Source organism: Nerophis ophidion, linkage group LG11 (assembly GCF_033978795.1).
Source record: "Nerophis ophidion isolate RoL-2023_Sa linkage group LG11, RoL_Noph_v1.0, whole genome shotgun sequence".
NCBI lineage: Eukaryota > Metazoa > Chordata > Actinopteri > Syngnathiformes > Syngnathidae > Nerophis > Nerophis ophidion.
In genome coordinates this window covers 13,055,762-13,078,261 of record NC_084621.1, presented here as the reverse complement: position 1 = coordinate 13,078,261, position 22,500 = coordinate 13,055,762, and the positions used below count along the sequence as shown (strand labels likewise).

Here is a 22,500-nt window from a genome sequence, read left to right as displayed (position 1 = left end):
AATAACATTAAAACATGTTCCTTGGTAAGATTTTAAATAACATTAAAACATGTTTTTTAGTAAGATTTAAAATCATATTAAAACATGTTCCTTAGTAAGATATGAAATAACATTAAAACATGTTCCTTAGTAAGATATAAAATAACATTAAAACATGTTCCTTAGTAAGATTTAAAATAACATTAAAACATGTTTTTAGTAAGATATAAAATAACATTAAAACATGTTCCTCAGTAAGATATGAAATAACATTAAAACATGTTCCTTAGTAAGATTTAAAATAACATTAAAACATGTTTTTAGTAAGATTTAAAATCATATTAAAACATGTTCCTTAGTAAGATATAAAATAACATTAAAACATGTTCCTTAGTAGGATATAAAAACATTAAAACATGTTTTTTAGTAGGATATAAAATAACATTAAAACATGTTCCTAGTAAGATATGAAATAACATTAAAACATGTTCCTTAGTAAGATTTAAAATAACATTAAACCATGTTTTTAGTAAGATTTAAAATCATATTAAAACATGTTCCTTAGTAAGATATAAAATAACATTAAAACATGTTCCTTAGTAAGATTTAAAATCATATTAAAACATGTTCCTTAGTAAGGTATGAAATAACATTAAAACATGTTCCTTAGTAAGATATAAAATAACATTAAAACATGTTTTTAGTAGGATATAAAATAACATTAAAACATGTTCCTTAGTAAGATATGAAATAACATTAAAACATGTTCCTTAGTAAGATTTAAAATAACATTAAAACATGTTTTTAGTGAGATTTAAAATCATATTAAAACATGTTCCTTAGTAAGGTATGAAATAACATTAAAACATGTTCCTTAGTAAGATATAAAATAACATTAAAACATGTTCCTTTGTAAGATATGAAACAACATTGCAACATGTTCCTTAGTAAGATATAAAATAACATTAAAACATGTTCCTTAATAAGATATGAAATAAAATTAAAACATGTTCCTTAGTAAGATATAAAATAACATTAAAACATGTTCCTTAGTAAGATTTAAAATAACATTAAACCATGTTTTTTAGTAAGATTTAAAATCATATTAAAACATGTTCCTTAGTAAGATATAAAATAACATTAAAACATGTTCCTTAGTAAGACTTAAAATAACATTAAAACATGTTTTTTAGTAAGATTTAAAATCATATTAAAACATGTTCCTTAGTAAGGTATGAAATAACATTAAAACATGTTCCTTAGTAAGATATAAAATAACATTAAAACATGTTTTTTAGTAAGATTTAAAATCATATTAAAACATGTTCCTTAGTAAGGTATGAAATAACATTAAAACATGTTCCTTAGTAAGATATAAAATAACATTAAAACATGTTCCTTAGTAAGATATGAAACAACATTGCAACATGTTCCTTAGTAAAATATAAAATAACATTAAAACATGTTCCTTAGTAAGATATGAAACAACATTGCAACATGTTCCTTAGTAAAATATAAAATAACAATAAAACATGTTCCTTAGTAAGATTTAAAATAACATTAAAACATGTTTTTCAGTAAGATTTAAAATCATATTAAAACATGTTAGTAAGATATAAAATAACATTAAAACATGTTCCTTAGTAAGATGTAAAATAACATTAAAACACGTTCCTTAGTAAGATATAAAATAACATTGCAACATGTTCCTTAGTAAGATACGAAACAAGATTAAAACATGTTCCTTGGTAAGTAAACTTGAAGTCCCTGCAGGTGTTGTGAATATTCATGATGTGAGATGGTGATGAAGATGAGGAGGACCACGCCCTGACACAAACCAGTCAGGCAGAAACCTGGAAGCCTGAAGGCCAGCACGTGGACCAGCTGATGGATACTGATGATGTCATCATTATAGTGTGTCATGGACTATAGACCACAACACAATGTAGACTCATGTAGATGATGATGTCATCATTATGGTGTGTCATGGACTATAGACCACAACACAATGTAGAGTCATGTAGATGATGATGTCATCATTATGGTGTGTCATGGACTATAGACCACAACACAATGTAGAATCATGTAGTTTGTTATGGATTTAACCAAAATAGTCTGATGTTTCAAACATCTATACTTGAAGAAGACATTGTGAAAGCAGACAGCTGTCAAACATCTACAAACCCCATTTCCATATGAGTTGGGAAATTGTGTTAGATGTAAATATAAACAGAATACAATGATTTGCAAATCCTTTTCAACCCATATTCAGGTGAATGCACTACATAGACAACATATTTGATGTTCAAACTCATAAACTTGATTTTTTTTGTGCAAATAATTATTAACTTTAGTATTTGATGCCAGCAACACGTGACAAAGAAGTTGGGAAAGGTGGCAATAAATACTGATAAAGTTGAGGAATGCTCATCAAACACTTATATGGAACATCCCACAGGTGTGCAGGCTAATTGGGAACAGGTGGGTGCCATGAGTATGTTTAAAAACAGCTTCCCAAAAAATGCAAAGTAATTCACAAACAAGGATGGGGTGAGGGTCACCAATTTGTAAGCAAATTGTCGAACAGTTTTAGAACAACATTTCTCAACGAGGAATTTAGAGAGTTTACCATCTACGGTCCGTAAAATCATCAAAAAAATCAGAGAATCTGGAGATAGCACTGCACGTAAGCGATGATATTACAGACTTTTGATCCCTCAGGTGGTACCGCATCAAAAACCGACATCAGCGTGTGAAGGATATCACCACATGAGCTCAGGAACACTTCATAAAACCACTGTCAGTAACTACAGTTGGCCGCTACATCTGTAAGTTGCAAGTTAAAGCTCTGCTATGCAAAGCAAAACGCATTTATCAACAACACCCAGGAACGCCGCCGGCTTCGCTGGGCCCGAAATCATCTAAGCTGCACTGATGCAAAGTGGAAAAGTGTTCTGTTGTCTGACGAGTCCACATTTCAAATTTTATTTGGAAACTGTGGACGTGGTGCCCTCCAGAACAAAAAGGAAAATAACCATCTGGATTGTTATAGGCGCAAAGTTGAAAAGCCAGCATCTGTGATGGTATGGGGGTGCATTAGTGCCCAAGGCATGGGTAACTTACACATCTGTGAAGGCACCATTAATGCAAGTTTTGGAACAACATATGTTGTCATCCAAGCAATGTTATCATGGACGCCCCTGCTTATTTCAGCAAGACAATGCCAAGCCACATGTTACAACAGCGTGGCTTTGTAGTAAAAGAGTGCCGGTACTTTCCTGGCCCGCCTGCAGTCCGGACCTGTCTCCCATGGAAAATGTGTGGCGCATTATGAAGCGTAAAATACGACAGCGGAGACCCCGGACTGTTGAACGACTGAAGCTCTACATAAAACAAGAATGGGAAAGAATTTCACTTTCAAAGCTTCAACAATTAGTTTCCTCAGTTCCCAAAACGTTTATTCAGTGTTGTTAAAATAAAAGGTGATGTAACACAGTGGTGAACATGCCCTTTCCCAACTACTTTGGCACGTGTTGCAGCCAGGAAATTCTAAGTTAATTATTTGCACAAAAAAAAAATAAAGTTTATGAGTTTGAACATCAAATATGTTGTCTTTGTAGCATATTCAACTGAATATGGCTTGAAAAGGATATGCAAAATCTTTGTATTCCGTTTATATTTACATCTAACACAATTTCCCAACTCATATGGAAACAGGGTTTGTCTACGAGAAGAAGACATTGTCTCTTTCACAATGATAAATAAAACGTTTGTTTGAAAATTTCATGTCTTCTTCCTTGGACTCCCCTGCTAGATTGATTTTATTAAGGTTATGAATTAATGTGCGTAAACAAACCATAGTAGAAGTATTAACCCCTTGGTGGGCATTATTACTACCGATTGATGTCGTAGTGGTTTGTGCAGCCCTTTGAGACACTAGTGATCTAGGGCTATATAAGTACACATTGATTGATATTAGAATATAAAAATAATAAGAAGGCATAATTCCAGGCTGTTTGAAAACAATGACTAAAATCAAAAGGTCCTACCTGTGGAATTGGTCCTGAGAGCATCGATGTGTTGTTGTTTCTGCTGGACTGAGGTCAGCAGGAGGTCCTGGTACTCTCTCTCCTTGTCACTCAGCAACCTCAGCAGTCTGACACACACACACACACACACACACACACACACACACACACACTACACGGTGGGTGGTGGTCTCCTTCATGGACACAACACGGACATCAACACATACCTTTTAGTCTCTAGCTGGAGCTCTTTCAGTTCATCACTGAGAGGACAGCAGCTGTCCAGGATGGCTTCAGCAGGCTGTGACCTGGTCTGGTCCACAGGTGCCGACTGGTCAGACTGCGGGGGGTGGCCGTCTGGGAGGAGGGGCTGCTGCTCCTCTGCCTCGAAGGAGGACTGCAGCTGGAGCTTCAGTTCTGGGGGGCGCCAGCAGCAAGTTATGACCTCCACCAAGGAAGAACTAAGTGAGTTAAGTCCGGGTGCTGTTGACCTGGGAGGAGCACGGTGATGGCGTCCTGCACCGCCTGCCTCAGCAGATTGTCCAAGGCAAACATCCAGTGAGGTTTCACCCGCTGCTGCTTCAACACTTTCTTCACCTGCAAACAACAGTAGACACCATCTGAAGCACAATACTTCCATCTAATTCTATGAGAGTCCAGTCCATAGTGGGTCTAACATAACAGTGTGAGAGTCCAGTCCATAGCGGATCTAACATAATAGTGAGAGTCCAGTCCAAAGTGGATCTAACATAATAGTGAGAGACCAGTCCATAGTGGATCTAACATAATAGTGTGAGAGTCCAGTCCATTGTGGATCTAACATAATAGTGTGAGAGTCCAGTCCATTGTGGATCTAACATAATAGTGTGAGAGTCCAGTCCATAGTGGATCTAACATAATAGTGAGAGTCCAGTCCATGGTGTGTCTAACATAATAGTGAGAGTCCAGTCCGTAGTGGATCTAACATAATAGTGTGAGTCCAGTCCATAGTGTGTCTAACATAATAGTGAGAGTCCAGTCCATAGTGGATCTAACATAATAGTGTGTGAGTCCAGTTCATAGTGGATCTAACATTATAGTGAGAGTCCAGTCCATAGTGGATCTAATATAATAGTGAGAGTCCAGTCCATAGTGGATCTAACATAATAGTGTGAGAGTCCAGTCCATAGTGGATCTAACATAATAGTGTGAGAGTCCAGTCCATAGTGGATCTAACATAATAGTGTGAGAGTCCAGTCCATAGTGGATCTAACAAAATAGTGTGAGAGTCCAGTCCATAGTGGATCTAACATAATAGTGTGTGAGTCCAGTCCATAGTGGATCTAACATTATAGTGAGAGTCCAGTCCATAGTGGATCTAATATAATAGTGAGAGTCCAGTCCATAGTGGATCTAACATAATAGTGTGAGAGTCCAGTCCATAGTGGATCTAACATAATAGTGTGAGAGTCCAGTCCATAGTGGATCTAACATAATAGTGTGAGAGTCCAGTCCATAGTGGATCTAACATAATAGTGTGAGAGTCCAGTCCATAGTGGATCTAACCTAATAGTGAGAGTCCAGTCCATAGTGGATCTAACATAATAGTGAGAGTCCAGTCCATAGTGGATCCAACATAATAGTGAGAGTCCAGTCCAAAGTGGATCTAACATAATAGTGAGAGTTCAGTCCATAGTGGATCTAACATAATAGTGAGAGTCCAGTCCATAGTGGATCTAACACCTGTGATTTAGGGCTATATAAGTAATTTCTTATTAAAATATTGATTGATTAAATTGATTTAACTTGGGAACAAAAACCTCTCTTTCCTCAATAAATGAATATCAAAGATATGAATGAACTAGATCCTCCTCCACTTGCTCAATTGAAAAGTATCTCGCCTGCAGAAAAAGTTCCAACAAATCCACTTACTGCATCCTGGAAGCTGAACAGCACCGCCTGCAGGCCGTGTGGAGACACTGCAGAAGAGAGCAGCGTGGCTTGGAGGCTCAGCAGGTTGCTGGTCAGCTGCTTCCGGTCTGGAGAGCAGATGTTGTCTCGCAAGCAGCAGATGAGCTTGCTGATGTGGTCTTCAGTCAGAGAGGACCCCTCGTCGTACTGGGAGAGGGAGAAAGTCGCAAAAACATGGAACGCTGAAGTCCATTTGGTGAGCCGGCAGGTGTTCCTACCTGAGGCACAGCCTCCTGTATGTTGGCCACCACCAGGGCGATGTGGTCGTTGAGCACCCGGTGCAGCGTGGCCCTCCTCTCGCTGTCTTTCCTCAGCATGAACAGGCCCATGTTCTCCCCGGTGGACGCCGGGCTGCTCATGTCCAGAGGAAACTCTTCAGGCACGCTGCACAGTGGGGACGTGACAACCACCACGTGGCGGATCAGGACGTGACAACCGCCACATGGCGGATCAGGACGTGACAACCACCACGTGGCGGATCAGGACGTGACAACCACCACATGGCGGATCAGGACGTGACAACCACCACATGGCGGATCAGGACGTGACAACCACCACATGGCGGATCAGGACGTGACAACCACCACGTGGCGGGTCAGGACGTGACAACCACCACATGGCGGATCAGGACGTGACAACCACCACGTGGCGGGTCAGGACGTGACAACCACCACGTGGCGGGTCAGGACGTGACAACCACCACGTGGCGGATCAGGACGTGACAACCACCACGTGGCGGATCAGGACGTGACAACCACGTCACGTCCAATATTCCGTTATTGTCCAACTTTTAATTACGGATTCCGATATCAACAGATATCGATATATACAGTAGTGGAATGAACACATTATTATGCTTAATTTTGTTGTGATGCCCCGCTGGATGCATTAAACCAGGGGTGCCCACACTTTTTCTGCAGGCGAGCTACTTTTCAATTGACCAACTCGAGGGGATCTACCTCATTTATATATATCACAAAATAAGAGTCTCGGAAAGCTGGCGTGCACATCACTTGTGCACGCCAGCTTTCTGAGGGATCGCTTGTGCACGCCAGTTTTCCGAGACTCTGTATTTAGTTAGCGCAGGCAGCGTGAAGCAGGGCTTTTATTGTGAAGATAGGAAATGTGCAGTCGGCCTTTAGAGTTTTGACGGAAGGGACGGCGCGAAAGTCTGTTGAAATAAAAAGTGTTTCTCGCCTTCCTCTCTGTCATTTTTTCATAATAATGAACTGGCAGCAGCCAGCGTCATCTCACAAGACCCTCCGGTACCGTGAATGTCAATCAAGCAAGCTACGGAATTTGCCGCCAATGTTTTTCTTGTAAAGTGTATGGAAGCTGGATGAATTAGATGCCAAAAACCAACCACTTTCATGTGGTATTGTACAGAAAGGACAACTTTTTTTCTCCTCCATTTGAAAATGTGGGCGTTATCATCATTACTGTCTGATTCCAATCAATGCAAGTCATCAGAATCAGGTAATACGCCAACTTATATTCTTGTCTTCATGAAAGAAAGACATCTATATGTGTTACACATGCTTGTATTATCATTAAACACATTTATAGTTTTGACGGAAGGTACGGCGCGAGAGTCTGTTGAAATAAAAAGTGTTTCTCGCCTTCCTCTCGGTCATATTTTCATAATAATGATCTTGCAGCAGCCAGCGTCATCTCACAAGACCCTCCGGTACCGTGGTGAAGATTGATGATCACTAATTTTTAGGTCTATTTTTTTTAAAAGCCTGGCTGGAGATCGACTGACACCCCCCCCGCGGTCGACTGGTAGCTCGCGATTGACGTAATGGGCACCCCTGCATTAAACAATGTAACAAGGTTTTCCAAAATAAATCGACTCAAGTTATGGAAAAACATGCCAACATGGCACTGCCATATTTAGCATTGAAGTCACAAAGTGCATAATTTTTTTAACATTCCTCAAAACAGCAGATTGGAATGTGGGACATGCTCTCCCTGAGAGAGCATGAGGAGGTTGAAGTGGACGGGTTTGGGAGTGGCGGGGGGTACATATTGTAGTGTCCCGGAAGAGTTAGTGCTGCAAGGGGTTCTAGTTATTTGTTCTGTTGTGTTTATGTTGTGTTACGGTGCAGATGTTCTCCCGAAATGTGTTTGTCATTCTTGTTTGGTGTAGGTTCACAGGGTGGCGCATATTTGTAACGGTGTGACCCGTATGGCTGTTGACTAAGTATGCATTGCATTCATTTGTGTGTGTGAAAAGCCATAGATATTATGTGATTGGGCCGGCACTCAAATTCAGTGCCTTTAAGGTTTATTGGCGCGCTGTACTTCTCCCTACGTCCGTGTAGCACTCCGTACAGCGGCGTTTTAAAAAGTCATACATTTTACTTTTTAAAACAGATACTGATAATTTCCGATATTACATTTTAAAGCATATATTGGACCGCCGATATTATCGGACATCTCTACTTTCTTCCTGATCTGCCCTGATCTTAAGTCATCAACCTGCTCCGTACTGCAGACGGAACCGAGCTTTTGACTACGATTTGGCACCTTTAAATTTTATGTGTTTGTTATTGTTCATTGTCCCATGTAAGAAAGATGTAACAAATAAAGCAGATGGCGACTTTGTATCAGGAGTTGTGTAATCCATCTATGAACGATCTTATTGGTGTGTCTGGTGGGACTGGCCAAAGTTAAGTATGAGGAAAGGCGGTCGGTTATAAATTATTTAATGTCTCTGTGTGGCCTGGTAGCAAAGGTGTCCCGGACCGGTGGTTGGGGACCACTGATATAAAGGATATTTGACTGGCATTTCTACAGCAGAGTCCTGAAACACAGCAACGCTCTTTCATAAAGTGGACATTGGGCTAGCATTTTTGCCGCAGGTTCCTAAAATCAGCAGTGGTTTTCGTCATGGCGTAGTTTTGTAAGAAACTCCTAAAATCATTGGTGGTTTTATCAAATTAGGACAGCCAAAGAGGATGCCCTGTGCTTTGTCTGTCAGGCGCAGAGAAGAGCAAACGACCGTAATAAAGGCACATCAGAACATACCTGTAAGGCGATTGTGTCTCAAATATATGCCGCTTTCTAAAATATTACCAGTATTAATTATAATACCAGTACCCAGCCCTAGTTCCTATTATTTAACATTTTTAACTAGATTTTTTTAGGTGTCATGATCTGTGGCCCGGATCATGTTTTGGTATTTTCCATTAGTTTTGGATTCCCTCAGTTCCTTTGTTGTGAACCCTTGAGTTTGTTTTAGTTACCACGGTTGCTTATTATTTTCACCCGCCTCTGATTGGTGTTTGAGACGCTCACCTGTTCCCCGAGCACTAATCAGAGGCATTATTTAAGCCTGCCTCTGCCAGTCAGTCGGCCTGGCTTCTTTCCTTTACGTGCGGGGGTGGTCGCAGCTTGCTGTGAGGTTTGTTCCCCCGGGATGCAGATGGACCAGCAGTATATTAGGCCCTTACTCAGAATATTAGGGCCTTTACTGTTCCTAATGTATGTAAACGACATGTCATCAGCAAGCTACTGTGAATTGTTCCTGTTTGCGGATGACTCGGCCCTGCTGGCATCCGGCAAGGACAAGTCACAGGTGGAAAAAAAATCCTCAGTACTGACCTCCGTAGTATTTGCACCTGGCTCGCTGATAATAAACTTTCCATACACTTAGGTAAAACGGAATCCATTCTATTTGGGTCCCACATCAACATTAAGAAAGTCAGTGACTTCACTATAAAAGTGGATGATATTGTTATCACCAGGAAAGATGAGATCACCTACCTAGGTTCCATTCTAGAAGCTAATCTTTCCTGTGATAAAATGGCAACAAAGGTAATCAAAAAGGTCAACCAACAAACAAAATTCTTCTACAGAATGTCCTGTCTGGTCAACAAAATCCACCTTGAAGATTCTAGCGGGAACTCTCATTCCACCCTATTTCGATTACGCTTGCACCTCCTGGTACCCCAGCACCTCCAAAACCCTCAAATCTAGACTCCAAAGATCCTAGTACAAGCTAGTCAGGTTACTTCTAGACCTCCACCCCAGATCACACCTCACTCCTACCCACTTCTCCAAAGTGGGCTGACTCAGGGTGGAGGACAGAGTCAAACAACTTGCACTGAGCCTAGTCTATAAAATCCGCTACACCTCCCTGATACCCAAGTACATGTCAAACTACTTCCAGAACGTAAATGACCGCCATAACCACAACACCAGGGGGAGCTCCACAAACCAAGTTAAACCCAGATTCCCATCTAACAAAGGTCTTAAATCATTCTCTTTCTATGCCACATCAATGTGGAATGCACTCCCAACAGGTGGAAAAGTAAGTGCATCAAAACCGCACTAAAAGAACACCTCCAGGCAACTACAACCCTAGACTAACACCCTCCCCCCACCACCATATTCACTACTTGCTGTACATAACCTACCAAGTCAGACCTGCACTGTTTCAATGTCCATTTCTCTGATAATGCCATTGTTGATGACTGAAGAACTGATTTCCACCAAACCTAACCCCCCACATTGTAAATAATGTAAATAATTCAATGTATATACTCTGATGATTAACTTGTGTGAGGACTGTATTATGCTGATAGTATTTATTTGTACCATGAATTGATTAACGTGGACCCAGATGCACTTAAACAAGTTTAAAACTTATTGGGGTGTTACCATTTAGTGGTCACTTGCACGGAATACGTACTGTACTATCTACTAATAAAAGTTTCAATCACTCAATCAAAACCACTCCGGACAGGACGTGCAGGTAGGAATATCGTTTATTTGTCAAAAGTCAAACAAGTAACAAAAACTGAAAACAAGCCAGAGGAAAAATGTGCCAATCGCACACGAAGTTAAGACTAGCACTTAGCATAGGCAAGAAGACAAGGAATACTCACGTAACTGTAGCATAAGCAAACAAAGAAGCCAGGCCGACTGACAGGCAGAGGCAGGCTTAAATAATGCCTCTGATTAGTGCCAAATACACTTTCTGTCTGTCAAATTGATGACGTCACTAAAGGGGTTGGCTCCAAGACCAAGGGAGGAGTCAGAATCTTGCTCAGGTGTTGCTGAGTAGAGGCGCAACAGTTTTTGACTGTGCCAGGCTGGTATTTGTTTGCTCCCTTGTATTTTCTGTTTTTGTACAAAGTGTGTTATATAAATGTGACCTTATGAAATTAAATATTTTTGTTAAACATGGACACAATTTTGGACATCAATTATTAGCCGGCTGCACACGTCTGAACTAGCTTCATTTATATTCGGCAACCATTAGCAGTAAAAGTATAGGACTTTACCGCTACACCTCTGATTAGTGCTTGCGGAACAGGTGAGCGTCCCGAACACCATTCAGAGGCAGGTGAAAATAATAAGCAACCATGGTAACTAAAACAAACTCAAGGGTGGACAAAACAGGAACTGAGGGAGTCAGTTCTAACGGAAAATACCAAAACATGATCCGGGCCACGGATCATGACAGGAGGTACTAAAAAAACAGCAGAGCGTTCATATAGAAGATCTTTGAGTAGCTTACACACATGCAAGAAAAATAGTGAAGGAAAAATTCTGTTCCTAAGTTTTTTGAAAAGGTGGCCCCCAGAACAGTTCAGTTGAATAATTGGACTGTGGGGTTTTTGTTCTTATAATAATGTTCAGTTACTCACGGCAGGGATTGTGCGTTGATGGAAGGGCTCTCAGAGATGTTGGCTGTAAAGGTGGACAGAGTATTCCTGAGGTCCAGGGAGCAGGACAGGTCGATGGAGTCCGAGTAGGAGTCTGTGTCCTCCACGAGGATGGAGATTGGCACCGAGAGGCTACGATGATAGTCAACTGTCACAAAGACAACTACGTGTTAGATATGCTGTGAGGTCACATAGGAGTGTCAATTCAAAGTTCCACCGGCAGAGACGTCGTCTTTGGGATCAGAATGCTGCTGGGCTCTGGTCTTCTTCCTGGGGGACGACCTGAGGAAAGTGTCCTTGAGCAGATCCGTGGCTGTGGCCCGGTCGTCTGGATCGGGCTCGAAACAGTTCATGATGAAGCTCTTGGCCTCGTCTGACATGCTCTCCGGAACCTTGGGGTGGATCTTAAACATCCCGACCTGGACTTGGAGGATTGGGATTAGTACTTCCAGGCTGTGGAACACTAAGCCTGGTCCATCTTTACCTTAAACATGGCTGCCTGAGGACTTCCCAGCTCATGGAAGGGGGTTTTGCCTGTTGCCATTTCAATGATGGTGCACCCCAGGGACCATATGTCCGCCGGCTTGCCGTACCCCCGAGGCCCCTGGTCTATAATCTCTGGCGCCATGTACTGAAGAGTTCCTATCGGTCCGTAAACACTCTTTGGACATCCGTGTATTTGTCAACTTCAATGTTGCCGCCTTGCAAGCAATCTTACCAGCAAAGGTCTCCGTGCAGGGGTTGATGCCCGCTAACCTCTTAGAGGTTCCAAAGTCAGAGATCTTCAAAACGCCGCTGTAAGTGTTGATCAGCACGTTGTCCCCCTGCAGCAGGAACATACATTTTACACACCCAGTCAAGTTGTCACCTCGTGTAAACGCTAAATAAAAACAGAATAGAATAGAATAGAGTTTTATTGTCATTATTTTAATGAACAGGTTCAAAGAACAACGAAATTGGAGCAGCTCCTCCTAAGGTGCATATACAATATGGTAGTATAAATAGTAAAAAAAAAAAAGATAGAGATGACAGATGTATCTATGTATATGTATATATATATATATATATATATATCCACACAGATGCATATCTGCATGCATATGAATATATATACACACACACACATAACATTATTGCACATTGTAGTCCGAAAAAATATAATTTTTTTTTAAACATTACACATGAGGACATGATGGACATATTGTGCTCACTCAGTGCCTGTTTAATGCTACTATGACACAATGATTTGCAAATCCTTTTCAACTTATATTCAATTGAATAGACTGCAAAGACAAGATATTTCATGTTCACACTGAGAAAATTATTTTTTGGCAAATAACCATTAAGGGCAGCAACAAAAGTTGTCACAGGGGCATTTTTACCAGTGTGTTACATGGCCTTTCCTTTTAACAACACTCAGTAAACGTTTGGGAACTGAGGAGACACATTTTTGAAGCTTTTCAGTTGGAATTATTTCCCATTCTTGCTTGATGTACAGCATAAGTTGTTCAACAGTCTCTGTTGTGGTATTTTAGGCTTCATATTGTGTATTTCAGCATTAATGGTCCCTTCACAGATGTGTAAGTTACCCATGCCTTGGGCACTAATGCACCCCCATACCATCACAGATGCTGGCTTTTCCACTTTGCGCCTATAACAATCCGGATGGTTCTTTTCCTCTTTGGTCCACAGGAGACCACGCCCACAGTTTCCAAAAACTATTTGAAATGTGGACTCGTCAGACCACAGAACACTTTTCCACTTTGCATCAGTCCGGCGAAGTCGGCTGCGTTTCTGGGTGTTGTTGATAAATGGCTTTGGCTTGGCATAGTAGAGTTTGAACTTGCACTTACAGATGTAGCGACTAACTGTAGTTACTGGCAGTGGTTTTCTGAAGTGTTCCTGAGCCCATGTGGCGATATCCTTTACACACTGATGTTGCTTTTTGATGCTTTTTGATACCGCCTGAGGGATGGAAGGTCCGTAATATCATCGCTTACTTGCAGTGATTTCTCCAGATTCTCTGAACCCTTTGATGATATTACGGAGCGTAGATGGTGAAATCCCTAAATTACTTGCAATAGCTGGTTGAGAAATGTTGTTCTTAAACTGTGGGGAAAATTTGCTCTGGCATTTGTCGACAGGGTGGTGACCTTCGCCCCATCCTTGTTTGTGAATGACTGAGCATTTCATAAAAGCTGCTTTTATACCCAATCGTGGCACCCACCTTCTCCCAATCAGCCTGCTCACCCGTGGGATGTTCCAAATAAGTGTTTGATGAGCATTCCTCAACTTTCTCAGTCTTTTTTGCCACGTGTGCCAGCTTTTTGAAACATGTTGCAGACATCAAATTCCAAATGATCTAATATTTGCAAAAAATAAAGTTTTCTAGTTTGAACGTTAAGTATCTTGTCTTTGCAGTATATTCAATGCAATATAGGTTGAAAATGATATGCAAATCATTGTATTCTGTTTTTATTTACCATTTACACAACGTGACAATTTTACTGGTTTTGGGTTTTGCGAAACACGTGTGCAGTAAAAAACAAATTCAAAAACTGTGCTTGCCTTGATGTCTCTGTGGACTATCTGGTTGTCGTGAAGGTATCTGAGCCCCTCCAGGATCTGCTTGGTGTAGAAGATGATGGTGGTCTCGTTGTCTTTCAGAGGCCCCCACTTGGAGCGCAGCAGAGAAGACAAACTTCCTGCCGGGACAAGAACGTTTCAACATGTCACAACTTTTAATGCTATTGCGCAACTTAAAAGGAAGTGAGTTGTTTCGAATGAATCCTGGCAAAGTCAACTTCCTTCATATTCAAAAGTCAAGGTGTTTGGATGCAGACCTCCTGGTACTTCCTCCATGAAGATCTTGATGAACCCGTCCTGACTGACAGAGCCCAGGTACTGGACTATGTTCCTGTGCATCAGCCTCTTGTGGAGCTGGATCTCCTCGTGGAGAGGCTGGGAATAACTAAGGACACGAATAAAAGTTAATACAAGTTCTCCAGTATTTTGTTTTTAAGTGGTGCCAGAACTGAATGGAGACCATGGAACAGGACTATAAGACCGCCTCTTACGTGCTGTCCTTCTCGGGGATCTCCTTGATGGCAATGCGGACTTGGTTGCTCAGGTCCCTCCCGGCGTACACCACGCCGTACGTCCCTTTGCCGAGAACCACCTTGTCGCCGTTCTCGTTAGTCTCGTAGACGTACTGCAGGACCAGAGGAACATAACGACGTTGGCAGCATTTCACGTGCGATACATTCGGAATTGTAACAGGATATTTTAGAGGTTATTTTTTTAGCCAATTTAAAACCGGGATATTCAACATAATTCTTTCAAGGGGGGGGGGGTCTTTATTGTCATTGCACAAGTACAACGAAACTATGTTTTCAGCACAAAATTAGACAAACAAACAGTGTACAGCAGACCTGGGCAAATGAAGGCCCGGGGGCCACGTGCAGCCCGTTAAGCTTTTCAATCCGGCCCGACACATTCCCAAATATTTTTTTTTAGATCTTTAAGAAGGAAAGTGTAGCTGCCATTATGATGAGCACTCATGTTTTCTAATGACCGTGAGTCTTCAAATGTACTTAGTCTTTCAATGGTTGGAATACCGTATATCCTTGAATAGCCGCCGGACATGTAATACGCGCCTGCCTTGAATTACTGCCAGATAAAACTCACTCCCCAAGTTAATTAGCGCATGCTTACTTTAACCGCCGGGTCTAATTCGTGACGCCACGAGTATCACTTCCCCTGCTGTCATTTACAAAAAGGCGGAGGAGTTTATTTTTGCTTTTACTGTGTGTAAACCAGGGGTCTTGTTCCACAGCCATACAGATCACACTAATGGTTGTGATATAAAACAATTTTAACACTCTTACTAATATGTGCCACACTCTGTGAACCCTAACCAAACAATAACAAACACATTTCTGGAGAACATTGGCTCTGTAACACATTATAAACGCAACATAAGAATTACCCAGAATTCCAATGCATCCATGACTCTTACCGGCTATATTATACACCCCGCTAGCACCCACTACTATTGACCACGCAGTCTGATAGTTTATATATCAATGATGAAATATTAACATTGCAACACAAGCCAATACAGCCTTTTTAGTTTACTAAATTGCCATTTTAAATTTCGCGCGGAAATATCATGCTAAAACGTCGCGGTATGATGTGCACGTGAAGTCACGCATTGTAGAGGACATTTTGTTCCAGTACCGTTCCCGGCTATAAGTCGTCTGTTTACATCGCTTAATTCCACAGTATTCTGGACGTCTGTGTTGCTGAATCTTTTGCAATTTGTTCAATGAATAATGGAGATGTCAAAGAAGAAAGCTGTAGGTGGGGAAGCGGTGTATTGTGGCTGCCTTTAGCAACACAAACACAGCCGGTGTTTCATTGTTTACATTCCCGAAAGATGACGGAGAAGTTTTACTATTGAACAGAGCGGTCAAGCGAACACGGTTGGATTGGACCACACACACAAAGTACAGTGTATTCTGCAGCGATCATTTCGAAAGATCGTGTTTCGAAGAGGGTCCCTTGCGAAGGGCAGGGATGGGCATCGCCACCACTCGTCAACTGGGCTGACATCCAGGTTGTAAATGTACGACCATATAATCTCACTAAAACACTAGTAACACAATAGGCAGACAAGGGATTTTCCCAAATTTTCCTAGTAAATTTGTCTAATAACACCTATGTGGCGTGGCGGCACAGGTGCTGATGAAAACCAAGTCATTTAAGGCACATTTAATTTCAGGTTATTTCAGGCCACGAGTGGTGCAAAACCTAAAGGGCTGCAGTGGGACAATCTGGCTTTGCACTTTTTCAATCCAGTACACATGTTCTTCTCACTGTGCGAACATGCAATCACTTGCATGTCCATGGAACAAAGTGACCCACCTCCAGGATTCCGTCAGTGACATGGCTGCTGTCCTGAGAGACATCCTCAGCCTGATGGAGCAGAGAATTGACCACTTCACAGAAACTGAGGAGACAACCATGGAATAAAGTGTGATGATGCTCTTATGGTCTTATTGCTATATTTATACAACTTGACCCTGGGTTTCCCCACGGTCTTCCTTGACCCATACTACATTGCCTCACCATGTTCTAGGAATACCAAGAGTGTTTTTATCCAAGTAACAGTTCACACGACTGATGAACACATGCATTCAGTCAATCAATCACTCAATCAATCTGTATAGCAGACTATACAGTATATATGATATAAACACATAATACAATATATCAGTATGCAAACCCCGTTTCCATATGAGTTGGGAAATTGTGTTAGATGTAAATATAAACAGAATACAATGATTTGCAAATTCTTTTCAACCCATATTCAGTTGAATGCACTGCAAAGACAACATATTTGATGTTCTAACTCATACACTTTATATTTTTTTTGCAAATAATAATTAACTTAGAATTTCATGGCTGCAACATGTGCCAAAGTAGTTGGGAAAGGGCATGTTCACCACTGTGTTACATCACCTTTTATTTTAATAACACTCAATAAACGTTTGGGAACTGAGGAAACTAATTGTTGAAGCTTTGAAAGTGGAATTCTTTCCCATTCTTGTTTTATGTAGAGCTTCAGTCGTTCAACAGTCGGGGGTCTCCGCTGTCGTATTTTACGCTTCATAATGCACCACACATTTTCCATGGGAGACAGGTCTGGACTGCAGGCGGGCCAGGAAAGTACCCACACTCTTTTTCTACAAAGCCACGCTGTTGTAACACATGCTGAATGTGGCTTGGCATTGTCTTGCTGAAATAACCAGGGGCGTCCATGAAAAAGACGGCGCTTAGATGGCAGCATATGTTGTTCTAAAACCTTTCAGCATTAGTGGTGCCTTCACAGATGTGTAAGTTACCCATGCCTTGGGCACTAATGCACCCCCATACCATCACAGATGCTGGCTTTTCAACTTTGCGTCAATAATAGTCTGGATGGTTCACTTCCCCTTTGATCCGGATGACACGATGTCAAATATTTCCAAAAACAATTTGAAATGTGGACTCGTCAGACCACAGAACACTTTTCCACTTTGCATCAGTCAATCTGTGATGATCTTGGGCCCAGAGAAGCTGGCGGCGTTTCTGGATGTTGTTGATAAATGGATTTCACTTTGCATAGTAGAGCCTTAACTTGCACTTACAGATGTAGCGACCAACTGTATTTAGTGACAGTGGTTTTCTGAAGTGTTCTTGAGCCCATGTGGTGATATCTTTTGGATACTGATGTCGGTTTTTGATTCAGTGCCTTCTGAGGGATCGAAGGTCACAGTCATTCAATGCTGCTTCAATGGAGTGATTTCTCCAGATTCTCTGAACCTTTGGAGGATATTATGGAGCGTAGATGTTGAAATCCCTAAATTTCTTGAAATTGCACTTTGAGAAACGTTGTTCTTAAACTGTTTGACTATTTGGTCACGCAGTTTTGGACAAAGGGGTGTACCTCGCCCCATCCTTTCTTGTGAAAGACTGAGCATTTTTTGGGAAGGTTTTTTTATACCCAATCATGGCACCCACCTGTTCCCAATTAGCCTGCACACCTGTGGGATGTTACAAATAAGTGTTTGATGAGCATTCCTCAACGTTATCAGTATTTATTGCCACCATTCCCAACTTCTTTGTCACGTGTTGCTGGCATCAAATTCTAAAGTTAATTATTATTTGCAAAAAAAAAAAAAAAAAAATTCAGTTTGAACATCAAATATGTTGTCTTTGTAGCATATTCAACTTTTAGACCAGTTGATCTGCCGTTTCTTTTCCTTTTCTCCTATGTCCCACTCTCCCTTGTGGAGGGGGTCCGGTCCGATCCGGTGGCCATGTACTGCTTGCCTGTGTATCGGCTGGGGACATCTCTGCGCTGCTGATCCGCCTCCGCTTGGGATGGTTTCCTGCTGGCTCCGCTGTGAACGGGACTCTCGCTGCTGTGTTGGATCCGCTTTGGACTGGACTCTTGCGACTGTGTTGGATCCATTATGGATTGAACTTTCACAGTATCATGTTAGACCCGCTCGACATCCATTGCTTTCCTCCTCTCCAAGGTTCTTATAGTCATCATTGTCACCGACGTCCCACTGGGTGTGAGTTTTCCTTGCCCTTATGTGGGCCTACCGAGGATGTCGTAGTGGTTTGTGCAGCCCTTTGAGACACTAGTGATTTAGGGCTATATAAGTAAACATTGATTAATTGATTGATTGATAATATGGGTTGAAAAGGATTTGCAAATCATTGTATTCCGTTTACATTTACATCGAACACAATTTCCCATCTCATATGGAAACGGGGTTTGTAAGTAAGTCAATCCACATGTGTTCATTCATAGTTTTGATTCCTTCAGTGACAATCTACAATGTAAATAGTCATGAAACTAAATAAAAGGCATTGAATGAGAAGGTAAGACCAAACTTTTGGCCTGCACTGTACAAAAAAAAATCAAATGAATAAATGATACACAAATTGCACCATTCCACGTTAGCCACTCTGGTCTGACCTACTTAATGGATCAATACGTTGAGGTTTCCCAACTTTCAGGTCACTCACCCTTTGCAGTGGAGCTCGGAGGGGAAGCAAAGCTGGAAGTCATCAGAGTTGTAATGCACGTACAGGAAGCAGATCTGCTCATCGTTTTTTGACACACTAAGAGAGAGAAGGTTTTTTTTTTTAAAGGTGCATTAAAACATTGTGGTCAATAAACTTGTATGGAAAACAAGGATGTTTTTTTTCTCTCTAATTCCAGTGGAGGCACATACAAGGGTTCTCAGGAACATGTTCTGCAGACCTAAGATTGGATCCCCATGTGGGTGATGGGTTCAAGAGGCCATGTGAAAGCCTCTCGGTCCATGGCGGTAATGACATGTTTGTTAGATTAATGTCAGTGTGGCAAAGCATTTGAGGACATTTCCAACGCAACCAAGCTTGGCCAACGTACATTTCAGTCTTCTGGATGTCTACCAAACGGCCGGGGGCGGCCCTGCAGGACTGTGTCCCAGGTGTGGGATAGTTGGTAGGCTCCTTCGCCCTGACAGTCTTTGGGACACCTGGGACATAGTCGCCACCGGCCGTTTGGTAGACGTCCAGACGACTAGGGATACAAAACATTATCTTACTAGCCTATATCAGGGGTCACCAACCTTTTTGAAACCAAGAGCTACTTCTTGGGTACTGATTCATGCGAAGGACTACCAGTTTGATACACACTTAAATAAATTACCAAAAATATCCAAATTTGCTCAATGTACCTTTAATAAATAAATCTATATATATTAAAAAAATGGGGGTTTCTGTCTTTCATTCCGTCGTACATTTTTTTTCCTTTTACGGAAGTTTTTTTCTAGAAAATAAACGATGAAAAAAACCACTTAATTGAATGGTTTAAAAAAGGAGAAATCACAAAAAAAAAACTTTGAAACATAGTTTATCTTCAATTTCGACTCTTTAAAGTTCAAAATTCAACCGAAAAAAGTCAATGGAAAAACGAGCTGATTCAAATCTTTTTGAAAAAAAGAATTTATGGAACATCATTAGTCATTTTTCCTGATTAAGATTAATTTTAGAATTTTGATGACATTTTTTAAATACGTTAAAATCCAATCTGCACTTTGTTAGAATATATAACAAATTGGACTAAGCTAACAAAGTTTCTAACAAAGACAAATCATTATTTCTTCAAAATTTTCCAGAAACAAAAATGTTCAAATAAATTCAAAAGACTTTGAAATAAGATTTAAATTTGATTCTACAGATTTTCTAGATTTGCCCGAATATTTTTTGGGAATTTTAATCATAATAAGTTTGAAGAAATATTTCACAAAAAACAGAAGCTAAAATGAAGAATTAAATTAAAATGTATTTATTATTCTTTACAATAAAAATAAAAAAAATACTTGAACATTGATTTAAATTGTCAGGAAAGAAGAGCAAGGAATTTACAAGTTAAAAAGGTATATGTGTTTAAAAATCCTAAAATCATATTTAAGGTTGTATCTTTTTCTAAAATTATCTTTCTGAAAGTTATAAGAAGCAAAGTAAAAAAATTTATGAATTTATTTAAACAAGTGAAGACCAAGTCTTTAAAACATTTTCTTGGATTTTCAAATTCCATCCATCAATCTTCTTCCGCTTATCCGAGGTCGGGTCGCGAGGGCAGCAGCCTAAGCAGGGAAACCCAGACTTCCCTCTCCCCAGCCACTTCGTCTAGCTCTTCCCGGGGGATCCCGAGGCGTTCCCAGGCCAGCCGGGAGACATAGTCTTCCCAACGTGTCCTGGGTCTTCCCCGTGGCCTCCTACCGGTTGGACGTGCCCTAAACACTTCCCTAGGGAGGCGTTCGGGTGGCATCCTGACCAGATGCCCGAACCACCTCATCTGGCTCCTCTCGATGTGAAGGAGCAGCGGCTTTACGTTGAGCTCCTCTCGGATGGCAGAGCTTCTCACCCTATCTCTAAGGGAGAGCCCCGCCACACGGCGGAGGAAACTCATTTCGGCAGCTTGTACCCGTGATCTTATCCTTTCGGTCATGACCCGAAGCTCATGACCATAGGTGAGGATGGGAACGTAGATCGACCGGTAAATTGAGAGCTTTGCCTTCCGGCTCAGCTCCTTCTTCACCACAACGGATCGGTACAACGTCCGCATTACTGAAGACGCCGCACCGATCCGCCTGTCGATCTCACGATCCACTCTTCCCCCACTCGTGAACAAGACTCCTAGGTACTTGAACTCCTCCGCTTGGGGTAGGGTCTCCCCAACCCGGAGATGGCATTCCACCCTTTTCCGGGCGAGAACCATGGACTCGGACTTGGAGGTGCTGATTCTCATTCCGGTCGCTTCACACTCGGCTGCGAACCGATCCAGTGAGAGCTGAAGATCCCGGTCAGATGAAGCCATCAGGACCACATCATCTGCAAAAAGCAGAGACCTAATCCTGCGGGGGGATTTTCAAATTCTATTTGAGTTTTGTCTCTCTTAGAATTAAAAATGTCGAGCAAAGCGAGACCAGCTTGCTAGTAAATAAATAACATTCAAAAAATAAGAGGCAGCTCACTGGTATGTGCTGCTATTTGAGCTATTTTTAGAACAGGCTAGCGAGCGACTCATCTGGTCCTTACGGGCGACCTGGTGCCCGCGGGCACCGTGTTGGTGACCCCTGTTCTATATAAATCAACCACCTATAAACACACATCAGTAGGCTAAATGAACCTCTTCAACAAGTGGCGGCAGCAAAGCATCGCAACCCCAAACCAGCAATGTGATCAGAAGCCAAATGTGAGTGTTTGGGTTCTCCTTGCTTTGGCTGCAGGCTCCAACACACACAGACATATTTAAAAAGATGTCTGCACACGTAGCAGCAGCACACCAGCATACCTCACTCCCCGGATTTCGGCGGCTGGGAAAGTCCACTGGTGTAAGCCTTTCTGTGGGTTGAAACATGACTGGGTTAAAGTCAGTGTGCTTACAAAAGAAAAGCTCTCGCTGTGCATGATGTGGCAACTTGGTCAAATTAGGTAGAATGATTACACACACACACACACACACACACACACACACGCATGCACGCACACACACAAAGTCAACAGCCTGAGGCGGCACACACATTTGTACAAAGAACACGCCCTCACGTGTTGTTAGCATTAATAGCTCATTAAATCTTTATTGTGCTGAAAGATGATCTCATTTGGGTCTTATCTTAGGTTGTGCAAGCGTGAAGTCCTGAAGGCAGAACCAAGACGAGACTACAGGTGTTTGTTGGTGAGGCGGGGCTACCAGGCGGTTTGCATACCTTTAGCGGAGTGACGTGTTTCAACTGGACGGTGCCACTTGCATCCCG

At 41.5% G+C, this 22,500-nt stretch overlaps 1 protein-coding gene and 1 long non-coding RNA gene across 5 annotated transcripts in view; one reads left to right on the top strand and one right to left on the bottom strand.

Moving 5' to 3' along the window:
- Positions 1-3,646, top strand: part of LOC133561672 (uncharacterized) — a 23,074-nt gene extending 19,428 nt beyond the window's left edge. The window contains exon 4 of one of the 2 annotated variants that reach the window (XR_009808753.1): positions 1,744-3,646. This is a non-coding gene — a long non-coding RNA (uncharacterized LOC133561672). The remainder of the gene's footprint in view (positions 1-1,743) is intronic. The other variant, XR_009808752.1, reaches the window with a different exon arrangement.
- The window catches only part of si:ch211-1i11.3 (mitogen-activated protein kinase kinase kinase 5), a 51,325-nt gene that overhangs the window by 3,465 nt on the left and 25,360 nt on the right, over positions 1-22,500 (bottom strand). For all 3 annotated transcript variants that reach the window (XM_061915114.1, XM_061915112.1, XM_061915113.1), the window contains exons 10-25: positions 22,453-22,500; positions 22,038-22,087; positions 19,217-19,312; positions 16,559-16,643; positions 14,710-14,843; positions 14,476-14,603; positions 14,201-14,337; positions 12,351-12,456; positions 12,117-12,274; positions 11,850-12,051; positions 11,615-11,780; positions 6,176-6,341; positions 5,919-6,104; positions 4,499-4,604; positions 4,235-4,424; positions 4,029-4,135 (exon numbers count right to left, since the gene is read on the bottom strand). The exon at positions 22,453-22,500 is cut by the window's right edge and continues 57 nt beyond it. In XM_061915114.1, the coding sequence (XP_061771098.1) occupies positions 4,029-4,135; positions 4,235-4,424; positions 4,499-4,604; positions 5,919-6,104; positions 6,176-6,341; positions 11,615-11,780; positions 11,850-12,051; positions 12,117-12,274; positions 12,351-12,456; positions 14,201-14,337; positions 14,476-14,603; positions 14,710-14,843; positions 16,559-16,643; positions 19,217-19,312; positions 22,038-22,087; positions 22,453-22,500 (2,065 nt within the window). The remainder of the gene's footprint in view (positions 1-4,028; positions 4,136-4,234; positions 4,425-4,498; positions 4,605-5,918; positions 6,105-6,175; positions 6,342-11,614; positions 11,781-11,849; positions 12,052-12,116; positions 12,275-12,350; positions 12,457-14,200; positions 14,338-14,475; positions 14,604-14,709; positions 14,844-16,558; positions 16,644-19,216; positions 19,313-22,037; positions 22,088-22,452) is intronic.